At 43.1% G+C, this 13,751-nt stretch overlaps 1 protein-coding gene across 1 annotated transcript; it reads left to right on the forward strand.

Moving 5' to 3' along the window:
* Window positions 1-6,941: 6,941 nt before the first annotated feature.
* On the forward strand, window positions 6,942-9,299 carry LOC311328800 (G2/mitotic-specific cyclin-B1-like; the record flags this gene model as incomplete). The annotated part of the gene is made up of 9 exons (XM_084462708.1): window positions 6,942-7,048; window positions 7,293-7,424; window positions 7,506-7,616; window positions 7,732-7,914; window positions 8,099-8,257; window positions 8,397-8,633; window positions 8,716-8,856; window positions 8,955-9,065; window positions 9,195-9,299. Exons 1-9 carry the CDS (start codon window positions 7,028-7,030, stop codon window positions 9,297-9,299), a joined length of 1,200 nt encoding a protein of 399 aa, XP_084318834.1. The 5' UTR covers window positions 6,942-7,027.
* Window positions 9,300-13,751: the final 4,452 nt, after the last annotated feature.

Consider the following 13,751-nt stretch of genomic DNA (forward strand, 5'->3'; position numbering starts at 1 on the left):
TTTGACACCCCTGCCTTAGCCTCTCACACTAATCCACTTCACAGGTGACGTCAATAAGTCTGTGAGGGTTCAGGGCTTGAAGGTTTAGGGGGGCTGTCAGGGGCATTGGGACTGGCCCATAGCGTCAGAGTATAAAATGCCATTTAATCCCATTGACATTCCATACTCTTCCCCATATTCTTTGATATTCTTTGTTGTTTTTAAATGTGCGCTATAAATAAAGTGGTATGGTATGGTATGGTATGGTATGGTATGGTATGGTAGCGTTCATTTCTAGAGAGGAGGTGACGCAACAGAGCTGAACCCTGTGAATGAATTTCAAGTCTCAACATTGTGTTCCGTTTTCCCCGCTGGACTGTAATTCTAAACCTTGTAGTTCGTTCTCATTGATCAGTCTGTTAGAACTACAAATCCCTCCCTGTGTGACATCACTTCCCTGCCTTCCCCCTGAAACTGTCACTTCCTCTTCTCCTGTATAAACCCCCGACCCCTCCTCCTCACTCTCACTCTTGCCTGGAATCACTTCCGGTGCGAGGGTCCGCTTCTGCAGAATCGTAACATAGAATAAACTATTGTACTTTGTTTAAAACCAGCTTGATCGACCACTCAGCGTGTTCTTTGACAATCTAACTAAAATAAGGATAAAAATCCTTCACAATATGGCGACGGTAATGCTCTAAAAGGGAACGACTGCTGGACTTTGGTGTGTTTTGAGCTGCATTCACGGACGCGTGTCGTCCTTTTCTCAAAGGACGGGGGGAATTCAATCTCGGGGACGCATCTAGTTGGTGCGGTTTTCCCCCGAGACCCGAGGCAGCCTGGAATTTGCTGGAGTCTGGTACGTTGTTTTGAACCTAGTTAAGAGTGGTCCCTTTGTTTGTTCAGCTGTGTGATAAACTTAGACAATAGTTTTATTCACACCGGTTGTTGTACATGCATTTCTGTACATGCATTTCTATTCTTAAAGCCGGTTGTTGACCGCATGCCCGCTTAAATTGCCTAATGTTCTCCCTGCCCTATATATCTAACCAGGGTTAGGTTTTTGTTTGCGACGCATTTTACAGCGTTATCAGTACTGAATAGTGGAGTACTACACAGCGTTATTACTCTCGAAAAGCCTTCTCTTTTGAATTTTTGGTTTTGAGATCCGCGTTGCGGAAGGTTGCTGCAACTCGACGGAGCTTTTGTTGTTCTGAGGCTCGTTATTTTGTTTTTTGTACTCCGGTTGTGAAGGGCATGACGCGGAGGGGGCTGTTACACTTCGAGAACTTTTAAACCCCGGGTGATTTGCTTTTGCTAAGTGAGTCGAGTAGGCCTTGTTTTGTTTCATTTTGTTTGTCTTGTCTTGGGATTTCAGATCCTGGGTTTTTGTTTAGTGTTAAACTTCTGTACATGCTACGGTTTGGTTTTGCATTTAACTGTCTGTTGTGCTGGCTTTGTTTTGTGTTCAGTGTTGGGGATTTTGGTATTTCTACGGCACTCTTGTGCTCATCCTTTGTTCTTTTAATTCTGCTCCAAGCTACGTATCTTGTATTTCTGTTAGCTTTGGTTTTTGTGCTATTGGTTCACTGATTAGCTTTCCTGTGCTAGCTAGTTCGCCCACATGGTTCGTCCACATGTTGTTTTACCCACGTGGTAGTTAGTTCTATCCTCTGTGCCACGTGGTTAACTTCCTGGTTTGCTGCTTGTGTGAAAAAAAAGAAAAAAAAAAAAAAAAAAAAAAGAGAGACTTCCTGTTCCTCTTCTTCTCCATTTGAGGGTCGACCATTTTGGCTTCTGATGACTGCCATCTTGGAAAAAAAAATATATAACAGGATAAAAAAACAAACAAGTATCTCTCAGCACAGCAGTAATTTGGTTGACTAAACGTGTTTAGTTTTTTTTTCTGTAACTTTTTATTACATTGTTTGTTCTCATATTTCCTTTTAAAATGGGAGTTATTTTTAATCACTGAAGCATGTGTGTGAGAAGTGAAGGGACAGATAGGCCTCTTCCTGTTCTGACCTCTTATCCAAACAAGAGTTTTGTTGTTTCAGGCCATGTCCCTTGTTAAGCAGATGTAAACTATTTCAACCTACCCCACAATACTGGCCCCTCCTCCTTGTGACACCTATCCAAACAGTTTTGTTGGTTCAGGCCACGTCCGTTGTTCCTGTCCAAACGTCCCTTCCTGTTATTCGACCAACTGTCATCTCTACGGCAGCTACATACCCTTACCCCAAACAGGGATGTCTGAAATAACGCCCCCCCTAGGGTATTACTCTTCTGAGACACCTCCCTCTGGTTCCTCTCCCATTCTAGGGAGAGTGAGAGTGTACGTGACAAAGGGGGGGGGGGGGGGGGGGAGGGTAGAGGTAAGAGAAAAAAGAAAAATCATTCATATTTGCCAATATCTTAGTCTGATACATTTGTCTGACAACCCAATTTTGAGAATTTTGTTTTGTTTAAGATTTCATGTTTTACTGATTTCAGATGCACATTCATTGGTTTTGAGTTTTACAGAGAATTGACGTTCCTGGACTACCGGATAAATGCCAAACCGGTTGGAACCGCAAGTATTTTAATAATTTGAAATGACTGCCACTTAAAGTTGTGTTAGATGATGCTAACTTCAACCTCAATTCACTGTATTGTCATGTTAACTTAATATGCTCAGATACATATTCTTGAAAAAAAAAGAAAAAAGACATCACTCCAATTTATCAAAACTGCGGTCTATGATTTATTTTGTTATGTTTATGTGCCTCCGGCGCATAATTTCTAAGAATTGGTGTTACCCACAAGAGTGGTGAGAAATTGAAATGTCTTTTATTTTGTCTGTCTTTTATTGTATGTAAACTGCCCATGCAGCTTTGTCTGTGCGTCTGACGGCCCACAGAGATAGCTGCATGGTAAAACAAATGTGTCACGTATCATTTCTGAAGTTTGTTTACAGAGCAGACACAGGCACGGGACGAGAGATGGAGGCTGCCCCAAGAATTGGATACAACCGGGGTAACCAAATTCCCATTTATATGGGCTGACACCTTGGTTCGTGGGGACGCTGGTCAACCACCTCACCCCCACGTTGCCCAACTGACTGTGGGTAAGAGATAGATATGATCTAGGCTAAATTTAAGAATAGTAACCAAGTGGTTGTCAGACCCAAGGAACCATCACGTCCTAAGCGTGCTCATAACCCTCTGTCTTCAAATGCAGAAATGTGGTTATTGAACTTGAGCTCAACTTATAACACCCATAGTGTTCTTTTGAGAGCGGTTTAGATAAATTATATTTGTTCATGATTTGAGAACCCCATATGAAGCTATTCATTTATTGTTTTGGTTTGAGTAATGCATTTTTTTTCCATTTGTTCACCCTGATTTAAGGGAATTTTTGTTTTCACCATTAGAGGGCGCTGTTTTACATAATGTGTTGGCGCTCCCCTTTTTAAATGATTATTTTGAATAACAATTTCTTGTTAGAAACAAGGGCTCATGGTTTGATGAGACGGATGTATTGTTTTATTTTAGGAAATGGCCATAGAATTTCTAAGACCTAAATCTAATTGGTGCGTGAGCAGGTTAATTACCTTGATCACTTACTAATGATAAATAAACAAAGGCTGCTTGGTAATAGACTACTGCAGAGTCTATCCCTGATTTAGCAGACAACCCTCATTAGACAAAAGCTAGCTCCACTTGACAAGATTATATGGACTGACGAGCCCGACTGGTTTTAAAGATGACTAATGCACTCTGTTGAAGTATTTCTGACTAAAAAGACTTGACTCTGTTAAAAGGACTTGGGTCCTACTTGAAACCAGTGGCTGCTACCACTGACGCCGTTTTAGACCTAGTAGCATTGCGCAAGCGATTTTATCCATGTCCTGCATGTTGTGACTATTCATAATTTACATCGCACCTACACACAGCGTGGCTGCTGCTTTAATAAGACTGAACTGTTGACCGTGCATTTCAAAGATGCACTGTTCTTAACTCTGCTTCCTCCTCCAGAAGGCAGAGAGACATGACTCAACATATTGAACGAGATCAATTAAGCCACGCTCAAACCTCTCAGATATTCTCCTCTCACTCTGATTTTGAATGAATGCTCATTTCATAGTTAGCATAACCTATACTGCATATTCCATGCTTTCATTATGTTTTCAAATTAGCACACTGACCAGATCATGTTTCAAAAAAGAGGGGGAGTAAAGGATGTTATCAAGTTAACTGGTTGTTGCTAATGAAACAGACTAGTAGTAGTGAAGAAGGTAGTGAGGAAGTTGAATTGAAGGCAGTGAGGAAGTTGAATTGAAGGTAGTGAGGAGGTTGTAGTTGAAGGAAATTAGAAAGTAGTTGAAAGAACGAGATGCAGAGCTGAAGAAGAAATGGTGGCAAAGGCCAAGCTCCTATTGAAACCTCTGATCCTGTGTCCAGTATCCTGTGTCCAGTATGGCTGCTAACTCCGCTGCTAAAAGCTGCGGTCCGGTCCTGTTTTGTCTATGGTGTGTCTCTCATCTGTGGATTCACAGGTCTGCCGACCTGAGAGAGCCGACCTGCATCATTTCCAACCAGGCCAATGGGTTGTGAGCAGAGACCTGAAACCAGAGTGCCCGTTGGCTGGGCCCGTACCAGTTCCTGCTGCTAACTCAGACGTAGCAGAGAGGACTTTGCGGGTACACGCCAGCCACTGCAGGCTGGTTCCAAACCAGGACGAGGCCACCCGGCCTGAGAATTCCAAGAACCAGGATGCAATATCCTGTGTCACCACCAGGGCGAAAGCTCACTCTCTGGTCTCCTCAGATGAGAAATCAGACAAAGAATAACGCACTACTTTTCCTCATTGCTGTCAGGAGGACAACTCTGACCACCACTTCAGAAAAAATCATGGGCCACCACACTGTGGCTTCCTCTGAGGAGGAGCTATTGAAAGAAGGGACCTTGCCTGTCACCTCCTTCCCAGGATCATTATGGCAACGTGGACAAGCGTTTGTCCTATTTGAATGTTGCACTCCACTTGACTGTTGAGTCTATACGGTAGACGAAGATGAATGGAAAATACTACATTCTATATATATAAGATTTGAAAGCAACAGAGATTTCCAGGTTATACTGTTGAAACTGTGACTGGAGTTTAGTTTAGAGTGGGTATAGAAGTATTGAAAATTCATAATTATAAAGTTGATCTTTGTAGAGCTGTTCCAGACTATTCTCAGGGGACTGTGTTTAACTGTGTTTAACTGCTATGCACCTAACTACATCAACCAAATATCAAAATGAAGCCTAACAGAATTGCATCCACAGGGCTGAACTTGAAAAGCGAGTTAAACAATTTGAAGTGACCTCTTCAATACATCACAGCATGTATTAATATTTTCAAATACAACACATAGATTAGGACAAATTAGTGTTTAAGCAGATTTATGAGATGTGGCATTAAGGTTCAGAGAGCCATTCCAAATGGCGTATTTTTGAGCTATAGGGAAATAGCGTATTCAATTTTAAATTGCAACAGTGTCATATGAATGTTATCTTGCTCATGTAATGTCCAGGATTAAGAAGATTGATCACACTCAAATGCAGGGAATTCATCAGCAATCAAACTAGACACCATAGAGCTGTCTCGAATTTTCAATTTAGTTTCAGTATATTATTTCTCTCATGAACGCATGACACATGATCGCACAATACCAAGTAATTTCAGCCTTAGCTACAGAAGTAAATTACATGGAAAAGATTGTGCTACAAAATAGACTTCCCTTAGAGATAATACTGGCTATATCTGCTGTTCGGTTAGTTCAGATCCCAATGCTACATTGAGTTCCATGAAGCAAACGATAAAGGTATTCAGATCTTAGATAATGTTCCTAAATGGAATGCTTTTGCAAGTCCTGGATATTCTCAAATATGTGTGTTTTCAATTGTATGCATGTTCTTCATCGTTATTATTTTCTAAATATTCTTAAGTGTATGTTTAAATGCTGTTCCAGATATGCCTATGCTGCCTAAATAATGATAGAAAAAGTTAAATTTACTATTAATTCAATTCAAGATCTTAATGATGTCTGTGCCATTGACATTGACTATTTGGAATATTTTGATACATAATCTGTTGGTTCTAATTTGAATTTAAGGGTTTTCTTCTAAAACAGAATAGGGTTTTTCCCACTCAGTCATGAAGATATGATGTCTTAGATTAATAATCATGGTATCTTTTTACCTTGCTTATGCCAAATTAAGGTGAGGAGTTTTGGTAAGTGATTGCATATGAGAAGAAAATGATCTTGGTGTGTTAAATAACTTGAGTTTGTTAAATCTTTATTATGCTCCACCTGGTGGAGAAATAGATTACTTCCTTTCCATGTGTGTAGAATAGGGTTTTTTTTCAAAGATGTTGGATTATTTTTATGATAGGCCTATTTTATAATTTGATTTCACATTGTTGATTCTTTCATTTCTATTATAGTTGTGGATATTTAATCCACAAAGTGGGGAATTGTGAATGAATTTCAAGTCTCAACATTGTGTTCCGTTTTCCCCGCTGGACTGTAATTCTAAACCTTGTAGTTCGTTCTCATTGATCAGTCTGTTAGAACTACAAATCCCTCCCTGTGTGACATCACTTCCCTGCCTTCCCCCTGAAACTGTCACTTCCTCTTCTCCTGTATAAACCCCCGACCCCTCCTCCTCACTCTCACTCTTGCCTGGAATCACTTCCGGTGCGAGGGTCCGCTTCTGCAGAATCGTAACATAGAATAAACTATTGTACTTTGTTTAAAACCAGCTTGATCGACCACTCAGCGTGTTCTTTGACAATCTAACTAAAATAAGGATAAAAATCCTTCACAACCCAGTCACGTGATTACGGGTCGTCCTAGAAACGCATTCTAAGCAGCTGCAGCCAATCCAATCAAATGGCAGAGAGTTTGGAACGCAGCGAATGAGATTCGAGCCAGCCAGGATTTAAACCAAGACAATACAGCCTTTGGTTGTGCTGCATTCAGTGTGCTTTTATTCTCTACAGAAGCAACACAGCTTTCGAGATGGCTCTCCGCATGACCAGAGTAAGTTTGTGTACAGTATTTTTGCTTTTACGATAATCTTTTAGTCTAAGTAACATTGTTGTGTTCCATTTAGATTTTTGCTCATGCTTTCGGAATTTAATCATCAACTGAGTAACGCTAGCCTCGAGCTTGTGTCTGGTCAGCTATTGCTCGTGATATCCATGTCGATATGTGCAGAACTTCGGTCGTATACATTCCATTGCACCGTGGAGGAAACTAAACATGGTTTGATTCTATTTTGTAGAATCGCATCGCTTCTTCTGAGAACCAAACCGCTATCGCGGGCAAGGCTGTGCTGGGGAACAAGACGAGGCCGCGAGCTGCGCTTGGTGAAATCGGAAATAGCGTTGCCGTTCCCGTACAAGGTCTGAAAAAGGTAACGTTAAGATTTGCTTACTACTTACTGTTCTCAACTCGGTCGTCAAGCTACTACTCGTACTAAAAACGGTATTTGCAGGATGCTAAGGCGGCAGCCCCAAAAGCGGTTGTGAGGAAGGCCAGCACACGGGTGGAGAAGGCCCCGGAGGTCCAACAGCCCAAGAGACATGTTGCCCCTGTTGAGCCAGAGGTGTGTTTTTTTTGGACTGGTTATTAATGACTTTAACTGAGCAGTGGTTTGATTCTATATTGTCTGATTTTGGGCACAACACCTCATTTAATATGAATGTTTTCTTGCTGACCAGGTTCTGCCCGAGCCCCTGTCTCCCACACTGATGGAGACTTCTGGCTGTGCCCCCAATGACCTGTGCCAGGCCTTCTCCGACGTCCTGCTGGACATCAAGGATGTCGATGCCGACGACTACGACATCCCCATGCTCTGTAGTGAATACGTCAAGGACATCTACAAGTATCTCCAGCAGCTTGAGGTTGCCATTTTGTTTTAGGACCTTTGTGTTGCACTTTGTCGATGCTTTTAATGTCTCATGTAAAGCCCTTTGAATTGCCTTGTTGCTGAAATGTGCTTTACAAAAACTTGTGCCTAGTCAGATTTGTGGCAAGTTGTGTTAAAAATCGCTGGCTTCATGCTGTCTTTCCATCGTTTCCCTGTAGGTTGAACAGGCCGTCAGAGCGAACTATCTGGAGGGACAGGAAGTGAGCGGCAACATGCGCGCCATCCTCATCGACTGGCTGGTCCAGGTCCAAATCAAGTTCCGTCTGATGCAGGAGACCATGTACATGACTGTGGGCATCATCGACCGCTTCCTCCAGGTACAATGTTTAATTGTCTGTTTTTATATGGCAAGTGGGCAAAAAACTGGGCCAGTGACTGATATTGGCAGTAAATTGGGCCGTTTTCTATAGCCTGCTTTCCTCGTGCTTAAAATGTATTATCCCGAAACGTTAACAGGATAACCCAGTGCCCAAGAAGCAGCTTCAGCTGGTTGGTGTGACGGCCATGTTCATCGCCTCGAAGTACGAGGAGATGTACCCTCCAGAGATCGCAGACTTCTCTTTTGTGACGGACCAGGCCTACACCACCGCCCAGATCCGGGACATGGAGATGAAGATCCTGAGGGTGCTGAACTTCAGCTTTGGCCGCCCGCTCCCCCTCCAGTTCCTGAGGAGGGCCTCAAAGATCTGCGAGGTCTGTTTGGTTACCGCCTGTCAACCATCTTGAGTTCACCCTCCAGGGCTTCCAAGTGTCTGATTTTGCGTTGCATCTCCAGGTGACCGCTGAGCCCCACACCCTGGCCAAGTACTTTGTGGAGCTCACCATGGTGGACTACGAGATGGTCCACTTTCCTCCCTCGCAGGTGGCCAGCGCTGCCTGCGCCCTCACCCTGAAGGTCTTCAACTGCGGGGACTGGGTAAGATGCCAGATGTGCACTGTTATGGGTAGGAAGCCATTTTGGACTGCACTTATAGGTAGTATTTGCTGTTGGCTGACTTTGCTCTGTCCTGTCAGAACGTGACACTGCAGCACTACATGAACTACACAGAGGACAGCCTGGTCACCGTGATGCAGCACATCGCCAAGAACGTTTGCAAAGTAAACGAGGGCAAGACTAAGCATATGGTGAGATGTGGAGTTTTATCTCCTTAATGTCTGTTGTGATGGTCTGATACGCAATGCTACATGTTTTGTTCGTTGCTAATCCAGACTTTTTAAACCTGAATGTTGTCCCTGTGTAAATCTCTTGTCCAGGCGGTGAAGAGCAAGTACTCTACTCGGAAGCAGATGAAAATCGCCACCCTTCCCCAACTGAAGTCTTCGCTGATCAAGGACCTGGCCAAGGCGATTACCCTATGAGTTTAAAAATTTAAGCACCGTGGGCTTTTTTTGTACAGTTTTTGTAAGATTTGTAGCATGACTTTTATTGAATGTGGTTGGACACAATTGTACATAATAAAACGTTTTAAAACTTTTAAATGGTTTGCCCTCGATTTCAAATATCCATTTCTTGGATGTAACCATTAGATGGCGCTATAGCATTGGTGGACAGCTGTTGATTTGACTGAACTGTGACTACGGAATTAGATGTCTGGCTCTTGGGTTCAAGCGTAGTTCAATTGTCCTGGACACTTGCTCCTCCCTTTCCAGGGCAAGTCATGTTGACAAAGTTTAGTTTGGATAATGATGCAGAGGGCTATATCTATGGCACTAATGCTCTTGTTTGAAGATGGTACTTCCCATCAAGCTTTAAAACAGCAGCCTGTAAATGACACGCAGCACACCCCAGCTGCCGAAGGGTCTCTGACTCCCATGTGTCTGCTGCTGGCCTGGTTCTGCTCTCCTCTTTGAAGCTTCCCCTCGCTGAGGTCTGCTAGAAGCATCTAGACCAGGGGTGTCAAACTCTGGCCCGCGGGCCAAATTTGGCCCGCAGTGTAATTATATTTGGCCCGCGAGGCAATACCAAATGACTACTAGAGCTGGCCCGCTAGTATTATACAGCGCATTCACCGCTAATACTACAAATCCCATAATGCTCTGCTGTTGTTTTGGCGCGTCAATCAAGACAGGACCCAGAAACGCCCTCTCTTCTGTGACAGTAGTCATAGCAATCTCATACTACAACTGTAACCGTGTTACCCCTTCTTAAAAATGGCGAAAAGAAAGGCATAAAACAGAAGCTTTACGTTATGTAATGTCTCACTGTGATAGAGACACCTGTGTTGACCTAGCCGGCCGCTGTGTTTGCTCTGTTCCTGTTCATTCAATCCTGTCTGCCTTCTTGCCGGCCTGTCTGCCTGCCTGTCTGTCTGCCTGCATGCCGGCTGTCTGTCTGTCTGCCTGGCTGTAGGACAGTCAGGGTTTTACAAGCTTCTCTACTGAGCAGATGGAGCACCAACACTTGTGTCTGAGGGCGTATTCACATATGTTAGTGCACACCATTGATGCGCACCAAAAGCGAAAGTGATAGGTGCATATTCAATGTTAAAGCAAAACTTGTTTGGGTCCATATTAAAATTTTCATTTGTTCAATGTTGGCCCGTGACTTTGTTCAAGTTTTAAATTTTGGCCCACTGTGTATTTGAGTTTGACACCCCTGCTCTACAATGTCATATTACGTAAGGAATTGTTCATATTTTCGCAAAATAATACATTGTCTTTGCTTCATGCCATGTGCATTGAAACCATTCCCTTTTTGGTTAAAAGGTGCAGTTATGGCCTGTAAGCCAAGCACCACTGTGACGGAGGTGTCTGCCCAGCTGCAGGAGATGCTGAAACATGCCCCTGCTCGATGCAAAAAGGTATGTGATGTCAGGCAGTTAATTTTCTCGTATCCAGTGACATGGCACGCTTCCAATGAACGTATGCGACTTGCTTTTAAAGCCATTTCATTATGTCCTTAGGCATCTGCTCCAGCCCAGCTGACCTCCCCAGCCCAGCCCCTGACCGCAGCTCCAGCCCTGACCACAGTGGAGTATTCAGATGAGGATGACCTCTTCTGCCCAGACCCTCGATTCAGATGTGGGTGACCCCCAGCCCGTCTCCCTAAACCTGCCTTTCCAGCCTGCCAGGATGGATGCCTTTTTTGTAAATAGTTTTTGTAAATTTTAACCTTTTTTTTGTGGGATACAACGGTCTGTTCCCGGTCTGCCTGCCACAGAATGCGCACTGTTTCATTTTTGTTTTTAGAACTTTTGCAATTGTCAGATAATGGGTTGCTAGCCAGAGCTTGTACATGCTTTTTTTTGCTTTTCTGGCTATGCGTAATGTGACAGACCGTAAACCTCATCCTTGTAAATATGTATACTTTTAATTTGTAATGTACTTTGTGTAATAAAATGTTCTAAACTGTTCAGTCTTATATTGGTTTGTATCATAATGCTTGCTGCTATATCCCCATATATCATTAATTCGTTTTTGTACTGGTAAATGCTAAATATAGCCAGTGGTACTGCAAATGCTAAATATAGCCAGTGGTCAGGGTTTAGTAAGTAAGTGACCATATTTGCACCGTGCGAAAAAGACGTGCAGACCAAGTCATATAAATACCTGTAAATCTAGTGTCAGCCAAGTGAGTTTATTACGGAAGTTCCTGCCCACGTTTTTTGCACGCGGCCGCACCGTATTTGCACCGTGCGAAAAAGACGTGCAGACCAAGTCATATAAATACCTGTTAATCTAGTGTCAGCCAGGTGAGTTTATAACGGAGGTTCCTGCCCACGTGTTCACGTGCGTTCTTTGCACGCGGCCGCAACTTCGGAATGACGTGTCGTTCTTACGTAGCGTCTACTAAACGGCAGATCTCGCGTTTCCGTAAATGGCCGCGTAATTTCCGCACGCGGCGCAGACGAATCGTCACCTATAGCGGCCGTATGTCGAACGTTTGCGCAACCTGCGTGTGTTAGTAGGGACGTGCTGCAGAAAGTCAAAACAAATACAACAACAGCAAACGCGCTGCAAATACAGAAACGATACAAAGTCAAAAACACATACAGCCCCCGACAACACATGCAACAAAAAAAAACTCCAAATTCAGTTCACAACACAACGGAAGTGTTCTGGGGGGGGGGGAGTGGAACGGACCGGAGACGGGCTAGACGTTCAAACCTCATGGTTCAAACAAGGCTAGACGAAAAGGCGGCATAAAAAAGGTAACATTATTATGATTATGTTCTTTTTTTTACATTAAGGCTTTAATATTGTGCCATTCTTCTTTCATTCTTTCGTTCATAAACATGTAAGTTTATATTTTATACTTCCGTTGTGTTGGGAACTGAATTTGCAGCGGTTTTATTGTTGCATGTGTTGTTGTTGTTGTATGTGTTTTTGACTTTGTATCGTTTCTGTATTTGCAGCGCGTTTGCTGTTAATGTATTTGTTTTGGCGTTTTGCAGCACGTTTCCGTTGTTGTATTTGTTTTGGATTTTGTATGTGTTTTGAGTTTGTGTCGTTTCTGTGTTTGCAGCGCGTTTCTCCTAATGGAAATGTTTTCGGTATTTGCAGCGCGTTTGCCCTTGTAGGCCACCGTACATTGTCCCCTTTCAAATAAATAAAACTGAAAATGAAATTGAAAGCACAACATTTCTCATTGCTCCACATTTTGCAAGTTGTCTATAGGGTCTCAATCAATGTATTGTATACACCCTGTGACTTCTATCAGAGAAACCAAATGCTGTCACTGCTGAAAAAGGTTGGTTATCCTTTTATCTCTGCCGGATGTCTTTCTGACAAATAATATCTGTCCAAACTGAAAGTTGAAGTGGCGTTCAAAGCTTCGTTCGCAGTGTTTGTGTCTTTGTTTTACACTCACACAGGTACTGTACCCACCCCATCATCCCGAATAAGCTAGACTCTCTCTTAAGAGACACTCTTTGAAGACACAATAGCGTTGTGCGGTAACAGTACCCAAACATAGTACCTGAACCCGTCCTTGATGAGCTTGTAGTGGAAATACATTTGATATAGCTATCAAAGGTTAAAAGGATTTGCCAAGGTTCGCTCAAAAAGGTTCAGTCTGATTTATTAGGAAAACAAACATACAATTGCAATTGGACTTCAGGACAAAACACAGGAAAGTGTTTCACCCAAGCAGGTCTAAGTTTGTTTGTGCTTGCGTGCTGTTATAAACAATGCTATGGCCGGATATGACATTTCTAAGATCTGATTGGCTAATCCATCATTGCACGTCATCTTAGTGTCACACGTCATCAACAATGGTGAGAGGTCAGACACGTGATATGGGAAAAGGTGGTAAATCTTAAATAGATTTCTGCACAGACAATGGAACAATCCCAGATAGCAAGCGGATCTGGGCCATATACAGGCCAGATCTGGCCCTTGTGGCTTAGTTCCGGCCCATATATGGCCCAGAATCATTACACATCCGCTTGCTATCTGGGATGGAAGTCACTCTAGTGCAGGCAGAAAGTCTGTGGGGTGTCGGCCTCCTGGAGATGTCATCCTGTTATTAATGAGGTGAGCACAGCCAGGGGTTTAGCATGTGAAAAGGTGAGGGAGGTAGAGTGAAACTGTAAAACAAAGGGCAAGGCTGAGGATAACAATTTCGATGACAAGCTGCACCTCCATTCTCCCATTGCAGACATGGTTCAGAACTCTACTGTTTCACATGGTCTACATGTACTGTATTTAATACAATCATAATGTATTAGCCTTGTTCACGCTCTGCTTCACGCTCGACAACAGAGAAAATCTACCAAATAAGACTCAAACACACACTCACTCTCTCTCTCTCTCTCTCTCTCTCTCTCTCTCTCTCTTGCTCTCTCTCTCTCTCTCTCTCTCTCTTGCTCT

Source organism: Borostomias antarcticus (assembly GCF_949987555.1).
Source record: "Borostomias antarcticus genome assembly, contig: scaffold_62, whole genome shotgun sequence".
Classification (NCBI taxonomy): Eukaryota; Metazoa; Chordata; class Actinopteri; order Stomiiformes; family Stomiidae; genus Borostomias; species Borostomias antarcticus.